Source organism: Sorex fumeus, unplaced genomic scaffold (assembly GCF_029834395.1).
Source record: "Sorex fumeus unplaced genomic scaffold, SorFum_2.1 ptg000030l, whole genome shotgun sequence".
Classification (NCBI taxonomy): domain Eukaryota; kingdom Metazoa; phylum Chordata; class Mammalia; order Eulipotyphla; family Soricidae; genus Sorex; species Sorex fumeus.
The window spans coordinates 14,672,795-14,695,444 of NW_026606087.1; the positions used below are offsets into that span (position 1 = coordinate 14,672,795).

General features: G+C 37.2%; 2 protein-coding genes across 2 annotated transcripts; both read left to right on the plus strand.

Annotated features, from left to right (window-relative positions):
- The first annotated feature begins 3,258 nt into the window (after positions 1-3,258).
- Positions 3,259-4,206, plus strand: LOC130025453 (olfactory receptor 51G2-like). The gene has a single exon (XM_056116393.1). The coding sequence runs from the start codon at positions 3,259-3,261 to the stop codon at positions 4,204-4,206; it is 948 nt and encodes a 315-aa protein (XP_055972368.1).
- Positions 4,207-16,862: 12,656 nt separating this feature from the next.
- On the plus strand, positions 16,863-17,819 carry LOC130025454 (olfactory receptor 51G2-like). Its single transcript, XM_056116394.1, has one exon. It carries the CDS (start codon positions 16,863-16,865, stop codon positions 17,817-17,819), a length of 957 nt encoding a protein of 318 aa, XP_055972369.1.
- Positions 17,820-22,650: the final 4,831 nt, after the last annotated feature.

The following is a 22,650-nucleotide window of genomic DNA, read 5'->3' on the forward strand; positions in this document are numbered from 1 at the left end:
GGGTTGACTGTGTTGGCCACATGGAAGGCAAATGCCCTACCTGCTGTGCTATTGCTCCAGCCCATATTTATGTAAGACACATATTAAATAGTTGATAAATAAATGATGTCTAAAAATATGAAAAGAAGGAAGGGAAATGGGAAGGAAGGAAGGAAACAAGGAAGGAAGGAAGGAAGGAAGGAAGGAAGGAAGGAAGGAAGGAAGGAAGGAAGGAAAATATATCATTTCTATGATAGATTGTAGTAGAACACCAAATATTTGTCACTAAAATTCCAAGAATTAGGAGCTACAGTTACTTCTTATGATAAACCATTTAAATAAATTAAAATGTGAAAACTTAGGTACAAGATTTTTTTAAAGCAGGATAGTTCTGTATTCATGCTGTATTTATATATGACTTAATTTATGTAGTGTTTCTAAGGACAGTGGAAATTCCAAAACTCCAGTTCTGTAGTTATAATTTTTAAGACAGTATTAACATGTTTCAAGAACTATAAAACTAAAGAGCCATCTATAGTATGAGTAATGTAGAAACATTTTTCAGAAAATTATACATTTTTCAAAGAAAAACCTTGAAATTTAAGTTGCAATTATTTTCTACAAATATTAGTAATGACTCCTTAACCCACACAGTCATACCTTTCAGTTTATTGGTAGGCACTTGGAGAAACTACAAAGAACCATTATAATTCAAAATATATCTTTGTACATAATCAGATATGTTAGTTGAATCTATTCTCTACATCTAAGCATAAGACGATAAGATCATCAAATTCTCTTTTCTAATATCTGTAGAAGATAGAATCAAAACAAAAACTTCCCCTACTAGCCTCCAACTCATCTGTGAACTGATCACTAGCCTATCAAGTATAATTTTAAGTATACTAAATATAAAGTTTTCTTCTTTTCTATTCTTATGTTTAAAGAATCACGATCACGAGATCACGACAACCATGTTGTTTGTCAATTGCCTCGAGCAGGCTCCAGTAACGTCTCCTTCATTGTAGTCCTGAGATTTTTTTAAAAAAGTGCCATATTCAAGGATCTTTCAGGGTTAGGAGAATGAGACCCATCATTGTTACTGGTATGTGGCATATTGGGTACAATATGGGGAGTTTGCCAGACTCTACCGTGTGGGCAGATTGCATTTGGTAGCCTGCCAGTTGTCCAAAGTAGGAATGAAATGATAAGAATATCATCTCATAAGAATAAATAATTTAAAAAATTAATACCAGTTTGGTGACTATTCTTTAAGGCACGTTCATTTTAAATCTTAGATGTTTTTCTTTTATGAGTAATGATACATTTTATGTACTTATGAGAATTTTAATCTTTAACATTGAGAGGCTGATTTTTCTTTTTTGTAATTAAAAGTTTTTACTAGACTAGTCAGAAGCAGGCTGATGGAACGGAAATCTGTTCATTGTCCACATTTTACCTTATAATAAAAATTCAGAGACAGAATTGTCTTAGAACACAGAAATGACCTTGGCAACTCACCTACTTTCCCATCTCCACAAATTATATCTATATAAAGTTCTCATTTTCCTTTTTATTTGACAGATTTTTTTCACATGATAGTCCCAGTCCTTCATTTTGCTTTCCTTAGAGGTACTTTTCATTTGTCTTAAAAATGTGGACCAATTATCAGCAATATATATTTACTTTATACTTCCCATGGTCATTTCAATTCTGGCAGTGTTATTCAACCCTCACAGAAATTCTTCTCTGGGTTTTCCTTAGTTGACATTCAGAATGGGAATGGGTATTGTTGGGATTCTTTATGACCTCCCTAACAGTTATTATAACTACAAAATGTAAAACGATTATAACACAACAAAGATTCTTCCTTGGTCATAGCTGTAACATCAATTACTAATTGATGTTATTATTTTGTCTCCATTTTTATGGGGGTGGTCACAACTAGAAGATCTCAGGTCTTACTCTTGGCTTTGCCTTCAAGGTGGCAGGGCTCCAGGAACCATCTTGGAACCATCTTGGATTGAGCTATAGTCAGCCATGTGGAAGGCAAATACCCTACCCACTGTACTATCTCTCTAGCACCATATCTCAATTGTTAAAAGAATTTTTTTTGAGGTGTTGACAAAGGAAATTATTTAATGTGAGCTTTTAATATAAGACTGAAGTTTATCTTGAACCATATGTATTCAGATTTCACACTTTATTCCGTATTTAATAATTACCATTGGAGGTATTCTAGGCTCATTCTTTGAAAATATGAATTGTGGCATGGATACTACATATTCAGAATTAGTGTCTTTTATCTGTCCAATGATCTTTTCTCTCATGAACAATTTATGATGTGCTCTATGTTGACTTGTTCTCTACTAGACGTTTATAGGCATATGCTATATGTTATTTGTCATTTAAAAGAGATTTGTAATCCAGTAATACAAATAAAGTACAGGTGCTTATAGGCATCTTCTTATTACATGTTATTTTTGTTTTGGAGCCAGCAATATTTAGGGACTACTCTGGTCTAGCGATCACAACAATAGTTCCTGGGGACCATGTGTTGCTGGGGTTTAAACCCAATCCTTCTGCCTACAACATGTGATTCAAATTCTTGTTATCTCTCTGGTCCCAAATATTATTTTTGATATCCTAAACCGCATTAGGTATACAAAAGTGTATAGATTGGTAATGTCAGGAGTTTAGTGTTATCATTAATGTGTTTGTATTTTGTTTTCTACCTCTCAAGCAACCATGACATGTAATTATCCTTGTTTCACCAGTATCACCTGTCATCACATAGTTCATTGATTTGCTCGAGTGGACATTAGTAATGCCTCCATTCATCCCAGCCCTGAGTTTTTAGCAGCCTCTCCTTACTCATCTTGTAAATCCTTGTTTAGATTTTGTTAAAACTATATATTCTGGTATTAAAACTTACCTTGTTTAGGGACTTGGACTCTGTACTGTCAACTAAATTTCCCTTTGCATTTTTTCAGAGGTTGAATAACTTTCAAATGGGAAATTATTTTGAATTTGGATAATTATTTTATTCAAAAGGCCTAAATATGTTTAGCCAGGACAAACCTCTAAAACAGGAAGTTGAATTATAACTTAGTGAAATGTCTAAAGGACTGGAACTCAGTATTGTGTAAAGGGAAAACTAAAAATTTTTTGTATACTTTGATTATGGATGCTATGCAGGATGAGATAATAGAGAAATGCTGTAAAAATAAAATTTTGCTTTCTTTACAATTTCTTCCAGGTAAAGCTCTCCCCAGAATAATGGCAATTACTATCAACAACAATGTGAGCAGCATTTTCTTCATACTCATGGATTTCCCAGGACTGGAAAGTGCTCATTGTTGGACAGCAATCCCTATCTGTTCTATTTATATTCTCTCTTTTCTGGGCAACATCACTATAATGTACATTGTCAAGTCTGTGTCCAGTCTCCACACTCCCATGTACCTTTTCCTCTCCATGCTTTCAATGGCTGACCTGGGCCTCTCCATTTCTACACTACCATCAATGGCAGCAATCTTTCTCCTGGGTTGGCGAAAAGTGGAAGCTGCAATCTGCTTCATGCAACTCTTCTTCATCCACACTTTCTCAGTCATTGAATCAGCTGTGCTATTGGCCATGGCTTTCGACCGCTGTGTGGCCATCCGAGAACCCTTACGCTATGCCACTATTCTCACAACCAAACGCATTGGGGCCATTGGGCTTGCCATTGTGACCCGTAGTGCTGCTCTTCATCTTCCTTTGCCAGTGCTCCTTGGAAGACTACAATTTCATCCTATAAACACTCTGTCTCATTCTTATTGTGTTCACCCTGATGTTCTAAGGCTGGCCATTTCCAACACTCGTGTGAATAGCGGCTTTGGGCTCTTTGTCATGCTTTCCACGCTGGGGATGGATGCTGTACTCATTCTTCTCTCCTATGTGCTAATTTTGAAGACAGTATTAAGCATTGCTTCTAATGCTGAGCGGCTCAAAGCTTTCAATACCTGTGTGTCCCATATTTGTGCTGTACTTCTGTTTTATACCCCATTAGTCAGCCTATCTATGATCCATCGCTTTGGCAAAAAAAAGCTACCAGCTCAAGTATATATGCTTCTCTCATACCTGCACTTTCTTGTACCCCCTATGCTCAATCCAATTGTCTACAGTGTAAAAACCAAAGAAATTAGAGTCCGCATTCTAAAGATGATTCGCCCTCAAAAGCTGTGAATTATGGAGGTAAAATAATTTGTGATAAACACTCAGCACAGATAGTAGACTCAGTACAACTTTTATTTAATATAGCAATAAATTAATTATTCAGAAACTGTATATATTATGGTGTTTCCCCCAACATTAGAAAATCTTGCTTCAATGAAATATTATTTTCTGTTAAAAATCAGTATCAGTCTGACAAATACTCAGGTTGTCATGAGGTAAGCAGGCAATCTCTTGAGAGAGTACCAGTTACAACAAGCAGATTATAAAATCAAGATTCAGAGACATCTAAGATAACTTCTAATTGAACATCTAGGAATCTACAAAACTAAACTCTGGGGTTTTCCCATTGAGTCAGAGTGATAGCACGGTAGCTAGGGTGCTTGTCTTGCATTCTTCTTACTCAGATTTGAATCCTCGCATCCCATACAGTTTCTAGAGGCCCTCAAGTAGTGACACGTGAGTACAGAGCCAGGAGTGAGTCCTGAGTGACACTGGGTGTGATACACAGCCAACCACCAACAAAAAGATCTTCTCCATTGTTGGAATTCTCCTTGGCACAACATCTTTATTACTAGATGTTGCTGGGCCTGAAGGGAGTGCCTCCAGACCCACTTCTCTGGGAACCAGCTGTTGCCTGTGAGACATGGGTAACAGTCATCGTGTGTTGGAACAATACTTCAACCTTGCCTCTGCCTTAGAGTCTTGAGCATCAATTGTCCCTGACTTGATGAATTGGCCTCTCTTTTCCTCGGTCCAGACATTTACAATCCATTAAGTATACCTTTAAGATTAGCAAATATGTGCAATCAAAATACTTCTGATTTATATAATCACTTAATCACTTAATCCCCGTTATTCATCGATTTATTCGAGCGGGTGCCAGTAACGTCTCCATTCATCCCGGTTGCGTTCTAGCGTAGACCAATGGTATCTGTTCGTTTTAGGAACATGTAGAGCCTCAAACCGATCATTTAGGGTCTTGACGAAGAAGTCTGACCATCTTATAGGTGGGCGTCCACGTGATCTTTTGATGTCTCGTGGAATCCAATCAGTAATGGCTCTAGTCCAGCGGTTGTCTGTAAACCTCATTACGTGTCCAGCCCATCTGATTTTTGATGTCTTGGCAAATGAGACAGCGTCCCTGATTCTTGAGCGTTGACGAAGATCAGAACTCCGGATTCTATCTCTCATTTGAGTGAATCGTGATATTCCAAGCATAGTTCTTTTGATTCCTCTTTGAGAGACCCGAATAGCGTTCTCATCCTGTTTTCGTAGGGTCCAGGTCTCTGAGGCATATGTTAATGCAGGAAGAATAGTGGAATCAAAGAGATGTGCTCGTAGCTGGAGGTTCTTTGTCCTTTTAGTTATTTCTTCAATGCTCTTGAAGGCATTCCAAGCTGCTCTCTTCCTCCTGCGCAACTCAGGTGCCAGATCATTCATGTTGATTTCTCGACCTAGGTATATATAACTGTTGCATTCGGAGATGGTGGTTCCGTTGAGAGCGAATGGAGCGTCAGGAACAAGGCTGTTTCTCATAAACATTGTCTTCGTAAGATTCAGCTGTAGTCCGACCTTTCCACACTCACGGTCAAAGTCCGCCAGCATTTGTGCCGCTTGGCTGATGTTAGAACGATGTCATCAGCAAAGCGGAGGTGGTGTAGTTGCCGACCATCTATCTTCACTCCCATGCTTTCCCATTCCAGTCGTCGCATGATGTTCTCGAGGGTGTTCTGATTTATATAACAACATATAAAAATTATCCTAAAAAATACACAAAATAAAGTATTTCACACTTTGACAAAGGGGTTGACAGCATGAATAAGCAAGAAAAAAACCTCTTTAACAGGTGGTGCCAGGAAAACTGGTTAACCACATGTAAAAAAATAATAACTAAGGTACCTATCTCACACCATATATTAAAGTCAACTCAAAATGAATTAATATCTCAATATAAAACCTGAATTCATAAATTTTATAGAGGAAAGCATAGGCACAACCCTCTATACCATTGAATCTTCAATGATAAAATATCAGTGACCAAGGAAAAGACAGCAAAGATAAATAAATGGAATTATATCAAATTAAGAAAATTTTACACCATCAAAAACAATCATGACCAAAATAAAGACAAAATAAAAAAGACAGACCAATACCTCTATCAAAAGCTTAATATCTAAGATATAGAGCACTGATAAAACTTACCCCCACTCAAAAAAAAAAATAGCCCAAAATCTCAAACAATTAATCTCTTCCAAAATTTGAGAGGAGATGAACAAAACTTCCTCAAGTTTTGTTGTCCAGTAACTTTCCTATGTCCAGTAGGTATACAAAAAATACTTTGCATCACTGATCATAAGAGGAAATTTAAACAGTGAAATATCACATCATACCAGTGACACTGCCATACATCATAAAAAAGAAAACAATCAGTGAAGTCATGAATGTGGAGGAACAGGAACCCTCATCCACTGCTAGTGGAAATGTCAACTGGTTGAACCATTTTTGAGAAAGCATTACAAACACTTTTAACAAAGCTTAGTGTTGAGCTTAGTGTTGAAATTCCATATTGCCCACTAACCCCACTTCTGGGCATCTATCCAAAGAGCCCAAAAACAACATTCAGAAAAATTATCTGTGATGACATGTTTATTGCAATGTTATTCATAATGGCCAAAACCTAGAAACAACCATGACACCATGACAAAAAAAATGACTGGGTAATCTGATATATATATATATATATATATATATATATATGAATACTACTCAGCTATATAAAAATCATGCAATTTATTACCACATAAATGTATTTAGAGATATCATGCTGAGTAAAGTCAGGCAGGAGTAGAGGGACTGAGAATGACCTCTCTCATATGTGAGATATAAAGAAGCATAGAAAGGGAGTAACAAACTATCAAAAGTAATGGAACCTAATAACCTAATAACTGAGCTAAAGAATGCAGCACACTAGTGAAATGTAGGAACAGAGAGGAGGGTGTTGAGTAGGGAAACTGAAGGGGATTTGGGAAAATGGAGGGGAAAATGGAAACTGGTAGAGTATGTAGTATTGGAATGTTACACGCATAAAATCCAACAATTTACAGTATTTTAAAATTGCAAGTCATGATAATTAAACTTAAACCATAAAATATAATAAAAAGAAATAACCAAAGAAAATAAAGCAAAAAAAATCATTTTTCTATGTGGATTTCATTGTTATGAAATTTGTCTTTAATTCCTTCATCTTTTTTTTTGTCTTGTACTTTGATATCTAGCTTTTGTGTAGCGAGTGTGTGTGCATGTGTGTGTGTGCGCGCACACATGTGTGTGCAAGTGTGTGTATGTTTGTGTGTGTTCACTATGGTAGAACTTGTGACGACAGTAGCCAGATCACAGGGTGTGTGCGTGTGTGTGTGTGTGTATTAACTGTGGTAGAACCTGTGACACCACTAGCCAGATCATGGGGTTTGTGTGTGTTAGTGTGTGTATGTGCGTGTGTGTGTTCACTATGGTAGAACCTGTGACGCTACTAGCCAGATCATGGGGTGTGTGTGCATGTGCGTGTGTGTGTGTTCACTATGGTAGAACCTGTGACCCAGTACCCAGTTTGGCACAAGCGTCAGATGAGCAGTGGACAGCTAGGCCCGGGAGAGGGCTCTCATTCCACATTCTTCCCGAGCCTCGCAAGGAGTCAGTCCCGAGCACTGTCAGGTGTGGCCCCCAAACAAACAATCAAAAAAAGATCCGTTAAAGAGATTTCGGCCCTGCGTAAGGAGGAGGGTGATTGCTTGGAAGCGGTTAAACACGGGGAGCCTGCCCCAGATGAAGGGCAGGGGTCACAGGAGCCCTCCCCAGGTAGAGGGGCTGCTGAGGCGAGGTCACAGGTCACGGGGAGTCTCCCCCAAGTGAGGGGCAACTAAGGGCAAAGGTCACAGGTCACAGGGAGCCTTCCCCGGGTGGGGGCGGCTGAGGGCAGAGATCAGGGTGCCTGTGTGTCCTGCGGCTGCTGATTTCTCTCTGTTCCCGCAATCTCCCATGGCCTCTGAGAGGGGTTTTTCCTCTTTTGTGTTTTCCGGCCACACCCGCAGGTGCTCAGGGGTCACTCTGGCTCTGAGACAGTGCTCAGGGGACGCTGTCCGGTGCAGGTTGGCTGCGTACAAGGCGGTCGCCTTCTCCCCAGCATGCTAAATCCGGGCCAAAGTCAGCATGAATAGGCCGTTTGTTCACGTGTTCCCTGCTGTGTCAGTGGCATTCAAGGACTCAAAAGTTTCCTTTTCACTTTTTATTTTTAGGCCATGCTTACTGCCTGGTGTGGCTCAGGGTCTCCTCCTGGCAGAGTGCTTAGGGATTACCTCTGGTGGCATTTGCGGGAGGGGGGGGGTTGGGACCCCCAATGGTAACAGGGATTGAATTGAGGTCAGCTGAATGTAGGGCAAGCATCATGACCCCCAGGCTGTGCTGCTGGCCCTATTTGGTTTACATCATTAGGGTGTTGAGTGTGTCTTTTTTTTTTCCTTTTTGGGTCATGGCAAAGCCTGGCAAGCTCCCCGTGACATATTCGATATGCCAAACACAGTAACAACAAGTCTCACAATGGAGGCATTACTGGGCCCGCTCGAGCAACTCGATGAACAATGGGTAGACTGTGCTGTGCTGTGTGTGTAGTGAGTAGGAGGTTCCACAGATCTCTTTTCTTTTCTTCTTTTTTTTTTTTTTACTTCTTCTAGGGCTGGAGCGATAGCACAGCGGGTAGGGCGTTTGCCTTACAAGCGGCCAACATGGCCGACCCGAGTTCGATTCCTCTGCCCCTCTCGGAGAGCCCGGCAAGCTACCGAGAGTATTGGATATGCCAGACACAGTAACAACAAAGTCTCCAATGGAGACGTTACTGGGCCCGCTCGAGAAAATCGACGATCAACGGGAGGGCCTTTACCTTTACCTTACCTTTACCTTCTAGGTGTACTTATTTTGACTCCTACCAGTACTTTCTTTACAAAAAGGATTGTAAATCTGTATCACATTTGAAATCTAGAGTAAGTAAATCTTCAATTAATAATATTAGACTCCAATATTATTATCCTTTTTCACATTTTCTATTGCTTAACATCATGGCTTTTTAGCAGCATTTGCTTTTATATAAGATTTTTTAATTTATTTTTATTTATTTTTTTTGCTTGTTCTATATTATGTTGGAGATTGGACCTTGTCCTCTTGCATGAAAACCATGTGCTTTGGCCCTTTCAATTAACTCACTGACCCTGATAAAAGTTGGAAGTACTGGTACTTTTTTGAGTACTCAATGGAGTACTAACTTCATTCTCATAACAGCAATATGCATTTTTTATACTAGTCCATTTTCACAAATGAAAAAAAAAAGTCAAGTAGATGTCAAGTAAATACCCCCAAACTGGGAGAGTTACTGATGGTTTTAGGATTAAAATCCATATAGTTTATCCTCAGAGAAACTGCTATTAATCATATATCCATTTTCTCACAGTGGTGGTAGTGTTAAAGTAGTTGGGAGTTCATTTTAGTGGCGGACAGTGAGATGAGACCATGATAATAAGGAAAAGTCAAATAAATAAGTTTATATGTATCTAGAGCCCAAGAAAATGCAATTAATTCTGGGAAATATCTCCTAAGAGAATAAAAAACAAAAATCAACAGGATGTATTACATCATGATTATATACAAACCCAATTCTTGTCCTTAGTTCACTTACCTCATTAATAGTTCATAAAATATGATTGGCATTGCAGTTTTTCCTGTTAGTAGATTTTGTGTATGTATATAGATAGTCACATGCACATAAGCAATATATTTATAATATGAAATACCTGTCAATCATTTATGTACCACCTAAACCCCACCTCAATATGACAAAGTCATCTAATTCACCCTGAAGACATAATATAAAATCCTATCAGTTCAAGCATAACAGGGTCAACTATGGTAGTCCCACTACAGTTCTCTCTGGAGCACACTTTATTTTTTATTTTTTTTTCCCTTTATTTTATTTTATTTTTTTTAAAGTTGTAGATTTACAATTTTTTGTGCTTTGGTTTCAATTATACAATGATCAGATACCCATCCCTCCACCAGTGCCCATTTTCCACCACCATGGATAATATCCCTCCCACCCCCATCCCCCCATCCCCCCTGTCTCTGTGGCAGGGCAATCCCCTGTGTTCTCTCTCTCCTTTTGGGTGTCGTGGTCTGCAAAAGAGGCATTGAGTGGCAAACATGTTCAGTCCATAGTCTACTTTCTACATGCATCTCCCCTCCTGGGAGGATCCTCCAAACATCCTTTATTTGGTGGAGCACACTTTATTTAAAAGAACTTGCTTGATTTGTTGCTGTGGAACTTGTGTGTGTATGATTTTTTTTAATATTTTGCTAATTGTACATAAGAAACAACACCCACCTAGACCACTTGGTGATATCATGGTCCTTCCTGTGTCGATAATATTATGTCTTACCAAGAGTATCTCACCCGCATGGCAAAGCCTGGCAAGCTACCCTTGATGTATTTGATATGCCAAACACAGTAACAATTGTCACAATGGAGACGTTACTGGGCCCGCTCGAGCAAATAAATGAACAACGGGAGGGCAGTGGCAGTGACAGTGACAATAATTAAAAATATGAGGCAAAAAGAGCATATAAAACATTTACCTAGAGAATACTAATTATATACTTATATATACATGACTGGGCTGGAGCAATAGTACAGCAGGTAGGGCATTTGCCTTGCATGCCTCCAGGTCAGCTGACCCGAGTTAGATTCCTCCGCCTTCGATTCCTCCACCCCTCTCAGAGAGCCCGGCAAGCTATGAGAGTATCTTGCTTGCATGACAAAGCCTGGCAAGCTACCCATGATGCATTTGATAGTCAAACACAGTAACAAGTCTCACAATATTACTGGGCCCACTCGAGCAAATTGACGGACAACGGGAGGACAGTGACAGTGACAGTGATATATATGACTAAGTTTTATATATAATCACTTAATCACTTAACTTCCCGTTAGTCGTCGATTTGCTCGAGCATGCACCAGTAACATCTCCATTTGTCCCTGTCGCGTGCTAGTGTAGCCCAATGGCATCTGTTCGCTTTGGGAAGATGAAGAGCCTCAAACCGATCGTTCATGATCTTCACGAAGAAGTCTGACCATATAACTACAACTGGTCTCATATATATTCCAATCAGCATATATATGTATGTGTGTGTGTGTGTGTGTGTGTGTGTGTGTGTGTGTGTGTGTGTAGCACATTAAAATAAGCTTTTTTGATATTGGAGCTTGTAATCCTAGACCTACACTTGCTCTTAGCCAAAAGGCCGACAAGCGAGCTATAGCACAGCGAGTAGGGAGTTTGCCTTGCAAGTGGCCAACATGGCCAACCCGAGTTCGATTCCCCCCCTCCCCCCCGCTTCGGAGAGCCTGTTAAGCTATCGAGAGTATCTTGCCCACACGGCAAAGTCTGGCAAGCTACTTGTGAAGTATCCTATATGCCAAACACAGTAACAGCTGTCACAAGGAGATGTTACTGGGCCTGCTCGAGCAAATCAATGAACAATGGGAGGACAGTGACAGTGAATCCTAGACCACCAATTTAAAAAATTCACCACATTGGGATAAGCAGTTAATTGAGATAGACTTGAATAGAGTCAAAGAATTTCCAGTCACAAAAAAGTCTCTTTACAGTCCATTCCAAAACTTATTTGGCAATGGCATGGTTAAAGGCAATTGCTTCCCCAAAGCCCATGGCACCTTTTGTGCTCATCAAGGTATTATATACATGTATGCACCCTGGAGGATGATAAGAAATGTTCTCAGATCTTGTCTCCTTATGGGTGAGTCAGTAGAAATTTAGAGAAAAAAGAAGTAAAACATTTGGCAAGTTTCGTTCGCAATGCTCATTTAAGAGTAGTGTTAATATGCTTTGAATTAAAAACCTGAGAGAGAGTATATTGAAGATTTACAAGAAGGAGCTCATCTTTATATACCATCTGAGAGTGCCTGGGTATATTTTCTGACAATTTTCTCCACTTTGCTTTTATAACAGATGCAGAAAAGCAAAATATGGTTTTCAACACTTTGTCAAAAGTCCTATACCCTGATTTTTGTATACTTTGAGATGTAGCACTGTAGCACTGTCCTCTTGTTGTTCATCGATTTGCTCGAGCGGACACCAGTAACGTCTCTATTGTGAGACTTGTTGTTACTGTTTCTCGGCATATTGAATTTTCCACGGGGAACTTGCCAGGCTCTGCCATGCAGGCAGGATACTCTCAGTGGCTTGCCGGGTTCTCCAAGAGGCATTCCTACTTTGAGGTGTAGGGAAGTGAATTCTTACCCACTAAGAAAACACTCTGACATGAGGAAAACCTTGAGGGAAAGAGTGGTATGGAGAGTTGCTTATCTGTAAAAACATCTTAAAAAGATAATCTGTTTATTCTTGGAAAATCATTCTTAGTAGGTAATAGAATGAGGCTGTGAGCTGACAAATACAGAATGAGCAATTATTTCTAAATATTTGAAGGATCATCTTTTAAATAAATAACCGTCTTACATTTTGAGCATGGTAAGTACTTTGAGGATACAATAAAAGAGGATAAAATATTAACAAATATTATTTGTTTTCTAAATATTTTGTAGATGATGTTTTTAATATATGTGTGTGTGCTCAGGTGATATTTTATAATCCAATAGAAATGATGAGTACATATGCTATCACAATTAATGCAGTTCACTCATTTCCCCTATTTAGATAAATGAAAAGTTTATTTCAGTATAATATATGTATATATGAATAGTTTGAAAAATATTTTGTGAAACCTATTCTCCTATTATTTCTTAACAAACAAGCTATAATAGTGATGTTCAATGTTATGGATTTGAACCCATTTTTTTATGAAAAATAACAACAGATCAGGAAATCAAGAGTATCTTCCCGTTGGTACTCTATTATATTACTGTTTTACATTTGATTGAAAATCTGCTAACAAGCCAAAACAAAGAATTCCCATGAGTGCAAAGGTCGTAACATTCTAAATCTGTTATAAGGTGGCTTTTGCTTAAGTTCAAGTTCTGATCAAATCTATTTGTTTTGTTCTTAATTATTTAGTACTGTATGCAAAAGCTAAGAACAAAAACCGGTACCCTGCCTATTTAAGTATTTCTTCTTATAAAACCCTTTCTCTTAGCATTTCTTAAAAAGCATAAGAAAAAATATCACATGAACACATCCATAAAGTTATAAAAAGACATAATTTATCAGACTGTTTAATGCAATATATACAAAAACAATAAGTTCTGTGTGTATGAGCATCTCACTGTCACTGTCACTGTCCTCCTGTTGTCCATTGATTTGCTCGAGCAGGCCTGGTAACACTGTGAGACTTGTTGTTACTGTGTTTGGCATATCAGATACATCACGGGTAGCTTGCCAGGCTTTGCTGTGCAGGTGAGATACTCTCAGTAGCTTGTCGGGCTCTCTAAGAGGGTGGAGGAATCTAACTCAGGTCGGACAGGTGGACTGCGTTCAAGGCAAACAACCTACCAGCTGTGCCATCACTCCAGCCCATGAGCACCTCAATGTCTTTTTTTTTTAAAAAAATCCATTTTTCAAAGTTAATCTAAAATTTAGCATTCACATCCAATTTTCAAAGTTTAATAATTCTGAATCTTCTTAAATTATGGGCATTTTTTAATGCTTTTGTTTCTTCATTTGAAATCTATGGATAAGAGTATAGGGCCTTTCAGTTAATTAACTAAATATTAAATTCATCTAGTTAAAATTAGGTGCAAGGTGACTTGTAGAGTAGAAAATTCATAGACATAAAATATTCAAGCAATAAGTTTGAATATACAGTCATTCCTAGTCGGTATCCTCAGGCATTTATCAACCTCATTCTACATTTATTCCATATTTAGTAATTGACTAGAAATTTAAAAACATGTATATGGAAGGAAGAAACCAAAATTCCATTTTTCTATATAAGCATAAATTGCTGGCAGACATATTTTATTAAATATTTGAACTTTGGTACCTATAAACAAACAAAGGTATCTTTGTAATGATCTCTGTATGTTTTTTGGTATTGAATAATTTGTGGTGAAAACATTCTGGGCATTTAAATCAGTTTCTTCTATAGATTTATCTGAAAGCTTAGCACAGTTGTGTAAGTTTATTTCTCTTGAGGTTGTTCCTATTCTTTAAATTTAAATTCTTACCTTCTCAATTTTCTGACTAAGGTGGATTTTCTACAGCATTGCATTTGTCTGTGTATGAGCAATGATTTACTTACTATGCAATGATACTATATGCTAACCTATAGTATGATATATGTTAAATATGTATATAATATATATTATATAAATATATTGTGCACTGTACTGGAGTATACAAATACTATGTAACATATTGAGCTCAGTGTTACTGTAATGTATTTTTTTATAATTTTGTTTTACTCTCCTAGACTAGAACAGTTTAACTATTGAAGGAAACTACAATCATTTAATTTGGAGGTTATAAATTAGAAGAGAAAAATAATAAGTAACCACTTTATTGGAAATTTAAGAGATTGTAATTTATTGAGGCATGTTAGCTAATTTTATATAAGGATGAGTTTTGAGTCTGTTTTATAGTAATTCAGAGTTATAGTTAGTTGTAAGTAGCAATATTCACAGTTAAAAACACTGATTCAGTCAAACTCATTCCGTTCCTGTTTCTTCCTTTTATGATCCAAGCAATTTTAGTTAAGTTCTATATTTGAAGTCTTAATAAAGAGGTCTGCTTAATCTAGCAAAGCTGATTTGCAAGATTGAGAGTTAAAATGTTTTAAAATGACATACGCAAAGACATTTTGCAAATCACAAAAATAATAGTTTATAATTGGATATTTTAAACTTTAGAGAAAATGAAAGAATTTACTATGTATGCAGATCTACTTCTCAATGAAAGTATTCTAGTGAATTGAATTTGTTTCCTAGACATGTGAGAGTAAAAGGGATAGAATAAGGGGAAAATAAATGAAGAAATTTTGTAGACAGGAGAGGATTTAGTAAGATCTACTAACTTAGATAATTCTTGCTAGGAATCATTATTCATTAAATGCTTCGTACTTTTTAGGAAGTGAAGAAATCTCCTTCATTTGTTTATGATTAGGAGGAAAGATAAAAAGCTTCTAAACTGAATTATTTTACAACTGAATTATTTTACACTGAGTTCTCCAGAATGGATTTACTGTAGGAAAATAGTTGAGATATCCCTCACAAAAAAAAAGTCACCAAAATTGAAGTATGTGAATATAGGGAAGATCAATTTGTTCTCAGTCTGTTGTATATCTTCAAAATTACTTGATAAGAGAATGTAAGTCTTGATTTATTGGCAAGTAAATTGTTTTTTCTAATTTCTACATTCTATAATACTGAATAGTTACGGATAATTTAAAAATATTTGTTTAATATTCTATAGTTTGATTATTGTATATGGGACCAGAATGATAGTACAGTGAATAGGGTGCACTGGCCTTCTTTGCGGCCAACGTGAGTCTAATCCCTAGCACCCAATAGGACACCCAGAGCTATACCAAGAGTGATCCCTGTATGTAGAGTTAGGTAGGAGCATGCTCTGAGCAATGCAGGGTATGGGCAAACAAACAAAATTAATCTTTGGGATTGAAATTCAGCAGTAGAGTACTTATCTTGCAAGTCTGAGGCCCTGGGTTTGATATCCATCACAACACACACACACACACACACACACTCTCACACACACACACACACACACACACACACACACACCACTCTATTTATTCTTCCACAGACATAGTTCTAACAGAGGATTAATTATGTTTTAATAAATGTTTAACATTTTTTGCAATAAGTTGGCATTTAAAATTGTCTGTGAGAAAAATTTGTACTGCTGCAATAAAAGTAGGCTGAAATATTAATGGGTTTATTTAAATTTGTTTTTACAATAAAATATATATATATTTTTTCTAAGTTCTAATATAAAGTACATTAGAAAAGTATCTATTGAATTGCTGTGAGGAGAATTTGACAGAAAATAAAATACCTGGGTTCAGGGAACCTATCTTTCTTTCTTTCTTTCTTTCTTTCTTTTCTTTTCTTTTCTTTTCTTTCTCTCTATTTTTTTAAATTTATATGTAATGCAGCCAGTATTGTTTAAGTCCTTTTCAAGAGCTATGTTTCAAACTAATTTGGAAGTAATTTTTATGATTTTTGGAGCCACACTTGGCAGTATTTAGAACTTACACCTGGTTCTTTGCACTCATGGACGACTCTTAGTAACATATGTGATGCTGGATGGAACACAGGAACGTCTTCGGCAAAACAAGTGCCCTGCTCACTGTACTATCCTCCTGTCCTAGAGTGCTTTTTATTATGTGGTTCCAGAATCAGACTTGGGCATGTACACAAGACGTTTTTTTTCTTTTCCGCTCCTCGGTAAATCTAAGAGCTTTTTAATGTGAAACAGGTGAAGTACTTTAGAAAAGTCAGAAGACTGTCGCCATCAAATGTTTTGGGTATTTATGCAAAGACCTTTTTGGGGAGAAGATTTTCTGATCCAGCAATCTCTTTGATTTTAGGGTCTGTAACTATACTTCTGCGGGATTTCTACCTCCTTCAGGCCATCATGACCTACACCAACCACACTGGCACCTTCTTCCTGACAGGCCTTCCGGGCCTCGAGGCTGTGCGTGCATGGCTCTGTATACCTCTGTGTATCATGTATGCTGCGTCTCTGGCAGGGAACAGCCTGATCCTATGGGTGGTGAGGTCCGAGCCCTCCTTACACCAGCCCATGTACTACTTCCTATCCATGCTGGCAGTGACTGACCTGGGCCTCTCTGCTTCCACACTCCCCACCATGGTCACCATCTATATGCTTGGTATCAAGGAGGTGGCAGTGGATGCGTGCCTAGCCCAACTCTTTTTCATCCATACATTCTCCATCATGGAGTCCTCTGTGCTTCTCACCATGGCCTTTGACCGTTTTGTAGCCATCAGCAATCCACTGCGCTATGGCACTATCCTCACCAATCCCCGCATTGCTGGCATGGGCGGAGCCATCGTCATACGCAGCATCAGCCTCCACATTCCAGCCCCCATTATGCTAAAAAAACTGCCTTACTGCCATCATCGCCTACTTTCCCACTCCTACTGCCTGCACCCAGATGTTATGAAGCTTGCTTGTGCTGATACCCACATCAATAGTGCCTATGGTCTCTTTGTAGTGCTGTCAACTCTGGGTATGGACTCGATTCTCATTGTTCTCTCCTATGCGTTGATCCTCCAGACAGTGCTGTCCATTGCTTCCAAGGCAGAACGCCTCAAAGCCCTCAACACTTGTGTATCCCACATCTGTGCTGTGCTGCTCTTCTACACACCTATGATTGGTCTCTCCATGATCCATAGATTTGGGAGGCGGCCTTCCCCGTTTAGTCGTGTACTCCTCTCCTATCTTCATTTCCTCACACCTCCAGTGCTCAACCCAGTCGTGTATACCATAAAGACCAAACAGATCCGAATGAGGCTATGGCGCTTCTTCCAGAAGAATGGGACCAGCATCAGAGACACTCAGAGTCATTAAATCTTGGGTAGTGAAAGAAAAGGCATGGGAGACTGTAGACATGACTATGAGTAACTAAGAGTGAGTTCCATTGCGAGAAGAATGTAAGACAGAGATAGTAGATAGTATCAACTTTCATATGAAGATTTTGTCGAAAGGAATAAATAATCACATCCCCATATGCTTTTTTAAATGAGAAAAAATTTCATTAACTAGCTGCTAAAGTGCGAATGTTATTATAGATTCCAGAAAAAGAAATAGAATTGGGACATACAGATTTTTAAAGAGAAATGACTTGCAGAGAGGAAACACAGTCACAGAACATTTGCTTTACCTGTGTGAGGACCTGAGTTCACTTTTATATACCCCAAAATGGTGTTGGTCCTAATTTCATGTAGGAGAGCTTCTAAAGGAAATGTTTTATTATTTATTATTTATGAAGGGGACTCCTATTCTAAGTGGATTCTGAAGTTAGTGTAGGAACTCTTAAAAAAGTTGAAAAATGTCTATAGGGTGCTCTGCCTGAGTTTTGTTTGTTTGTTTTTACTGAGGTGAGATAGAATTCAGGACCTTCCACATACAGGATATGTTTTCTACCACTGAGTCTCATAGCCTGTCTTTACCTTAAAGTAAAGTAAGAGTTAGAGTTGAGAAAGAATAATTTGGGGCTACAAGAGAGATAGTACAGTGGATAGGATGCTGAGTGTGGACAAAAAATCAAAACAAAAACCCATTTTTTTTCTTTGCAAATACGATTTGGCTAGTCAGCTCTTAAATTGCAAATATAATAGTTGACAAGACTTACTAGCACAATTTTAAAATAGCAAGAGTGAATGCAATTTCAACAAAATATTTTGTCTCTGAGTTTTTTAAATAAGATTTTAAAATCTTATTAGTTTTCATAATAACCAATTGCTCAACTTTGAAGGAAAGGTCTTTGAAAATGTGAATTTTATTTGTATAGCCTTCATATTAGCCTAGTATATTAAATACATTTTTTACTAGGTATATAAGATATATGAATGCACTGTTTCTATATATACATGCATAAACTGTTCTTTTTTTACTTCTTCACTAATACTGATTTAATAGGATAACATTTTTGGGTCTTGTTTTGTTTTCTGGGGGCACACATGGCAGTGCTTAAAGTTTGTTTTTTTAGCTCCACAAAGCTTTCTTTTTATTAACTGAAGATTTTTTTTTTCGCTTTTGGGTCACACCGGCAAGGCACAGGGGTTATTCCTGGCTCTGCACTCAGGACTTACTCCTGGTGGTGCTCAGGGGACCATATGGGATGCTGGGAATAGAACTCAGGCTGGCCACGTACAAGGCAAACGCCCTACCCACTGTGCTATTGCTCCATCCCCAAGTTTTTTTCTTTTTAATAGAAGGGACAGAGAGTTGGCAGAGCGGGGGAGGGGGGGGAGGGAAGAGAAACACACTTAGGATAAAACATGGGCTTCTCTAAAGAGGAGATAGTAAAGGAGGTTTACTTTGTTAAAGGGATTTATACCCATGGGATGGAAGTAGCAACAGACAGATCTTAGATAATAGAGTAAATCCAGATTAAACAAATTTGAAATATTGCACACACACAAATAAAAATAGTATAATAGTCTTTTATTGTTTGTTTTTCTCTTGAAATATCAGATGTCACACTAGAAACTAAAGTATAATTGGAGTTGACAATGATGAAAAAAGATATTAATGGGAAGTTGTAAACAGTTGGTATTTCTTTAAAAGAAATTCTAAAAAATTCCTTTGTGTGTAATCAATAATGTATAAATAATTAAATATGATATATAAATGAACTATTAAACACTTTAGGTTGTTGATAAGTTTATTTCTGCAACCTATTGCAATTTGACTTTTTAATTCTTTATTTCTTATAATTAAAAGTCTCACTGTTTATTGCTTGTTCTTTTATTCCATTGTATTTCTTCATTGTCTTTTGCAAAAAAAAATGTTGCTGTGATTAGAACAAATAACTTATTTTCTTATATAGAAAACTGATATAACTTTTTAATATTTTGAAAATCTGATAAATTATTTTCCAGAGCTACTATAATACTTACAATTTCCACCAGTAACATATGATGATTAATATTTCTGCATAATCTCATCAGTATTTGTTGTCTCTCTCCTGTGAATATAGTCCTTATTATGGGTGTGAATAGTTTGGTGATTTTGATTATAACCACTTTAATAGTTAAAGACTGATTTTATTGTGGTATTTTCTATTTGTTTTTGAGTTTTAAGAGTTCTTTACATATTCTTTATATATTTATATATTTATGAGTACCTTATCAGGAATCACTGTCACTGTTCTACCGTTGTTCATCAATTTGCTCCAGCAGGCACAGTAATGTCTCTATCATGAGACTTGTTGTTACTGTGTTTGGCATATTGAATACATCATGGGTAGCTTGTCAGGCTTTGCCGTGCGGGTAAGATATTCTCAGTATCTTGCCAGGCGCTCCAAGAGTGGCGGAGGAATCGAACTCGGCTCTGCGGGGCCGGCTGCGCGCAAGGCAAATGCCCTATCGCTGTGCCATCGCTTCAGCTGTTTATCAGGAATATGATTTGAAAATAATTTTTCTCAATTTTTATGATCATGATCACTCTCCTATTGAACTATAATACTCTTTTCACTGTGTCATTAAGACCTTCCAGTTACTAATATTCAGAATCTAAGAAACCATGTCATAATTTCTGAAGCTAGTAGCAACTATTTAAAAGCTTATTTTTAAATTTGAGTCATATATTCTATTTAATTTGTCCTATATATTAATTGCTTTAATTAACTCACTCTTCTATTTAGTGAATTAATATTAGTATGTTCCAAACTCATGTCTTTTTATTTTTTGTTTTGGGGCAACACTCATCCATGCTCAGGACTTACTCATGGCTCTGTGCTCAAGGACCACTCCTGGCAGAGCTTGGGGGAACCACAAGTGGTACTGGGGATCAAACCTGGGTCAAATGCATGAAAGGCAAGAACACTACCCACTGTACTAACTCTCTAGAGCTATTCTCTGTTTTACAGGCTAGAATTCATGTTTCCCTCAAAGTATACAAGATAAGCTAATCAGAAATACTCTTGGGGGTCAGAGATATAGACTTGCATGCCATATGGTCCTATGAGTGCCTCAAGAGTGATTATTGAGTACAGAGCCAAAAATAATCCCTTAGTAGAACTGGTGTGGGCAAACAAGCTAAAGACAACCTCATTTGGCATATTTGTTTGGATCACTTTAGTAGAGTCTATGCTCAACTGTATATAGGTAAAAAAAATTAAAAATATTGGTGGATTTTATTATGCAGAAATTTTCATCCCACATGAGTGATATAATTGCATATATTTTATACTGAATGTCTCCAATATACCAATGTATATAATTCATTTTTTAAAGTGATAAAGTATGCAATAAAGTATCTGTTAGTCTGTATGCACTTTAATGCATAAATTTGATATAGTCATATCTTGAATACATTATCATTAGAAAAGCTTTAAATTTTATAATTAGGTAAGTGATACTATTTTATGAGCTCTATAAATTAAGAGATATGAGTCTCATATCTCTAATCCAGGAAGCCATATAAAGATGATTATTACCCTTTCTCAATTATTTATAAAACAGCTTCCAATTTTCTACAACATGAATGGAACTAAAATATACCATGTTAAATGAAGTACTGGGGTGCTTGGTATTTAAAATAATTGCATCAAAAAATGCAATGGTTTAAAGGGGGGAGCTGCCAGGGCTGGAGCAATAGCATAGTGGGTAGGGCATTTGCCTTGCACACAGCCAATTCCCAGCATCCCATATGGTCCCCTGAGCACCACCAAGAATAATTCCTGAGTACATGAGCCAGGAGTAAACCTTGTGTATCGTCAGGTGTGACACAAAAATAAATAAATAAATAAATAAATAAATAAATAAATAAATAAATGGGGGATACCTAGATCACCATTGGCCCCAGAGTATAGGGAGAAGAAGGAAAGAAATAGAGTAAAGAGGAAGTAGAGAATAAAGAGATGAAAATCAATTGGGGCAGGAGTCAATTCAGGAATGGTAGAGCAAAATATCCAAACCAGAGTCATTTGTGAAACACAAAATTTCATAACCAAATGTAAAAGATGCTGTCAAGTTGGAAGGCTCAGGCTGGGGCTCAGGAATAGAAAAGGAAACCTGGGAACACTGGGGGAAGAAAGTTGACACTGGTGGTGGGATTAGAATGAAACACAATAAGTCAAAACCTCAACTATGAATCACTTTTTAACTCATGGAGCTTTAATAATTTTTTTTAAAAATATCCTTGAAAAGAAAACAAAATTCAACATAGCTTCACTTGACTAACTTTATTATTTTTTATTATTTTTACTCTTTTCTTCTAACTATATTAAATTTTCCAACTTTTGTCTTCTATCTATATTTATTAATTTTTCCAAGCTGTCATTACAACCTCTGTTGCCTTGTGTTTATGTACATAAACTCACAATACCATCATTCATTTATAATATTGTCTTTAACTTCCTTTCTCCCTTGTAAATTGGTAGAAAAAATAATCAAAAGAGTTTTAAGGACTCTAGGGAATCATTCATAGCAACTCTGACTCAGCTGACATAATTCTCTGGGGGAAACCTCTAAATATTTTAGACAGACAAATACACACACACACACATACACACACACATACAAACACATATACATTACTTCTTTTTCCTAGTAATTTTAGGAACATATTCATTCTTCAGTTTTATAGCCAGGTAGATGGACTTACTACTTATAGTGGAAAACTAGGTATATAGTTTATTCCTCGTCTATATTTCAGGGAAAGGTAAGTTTTA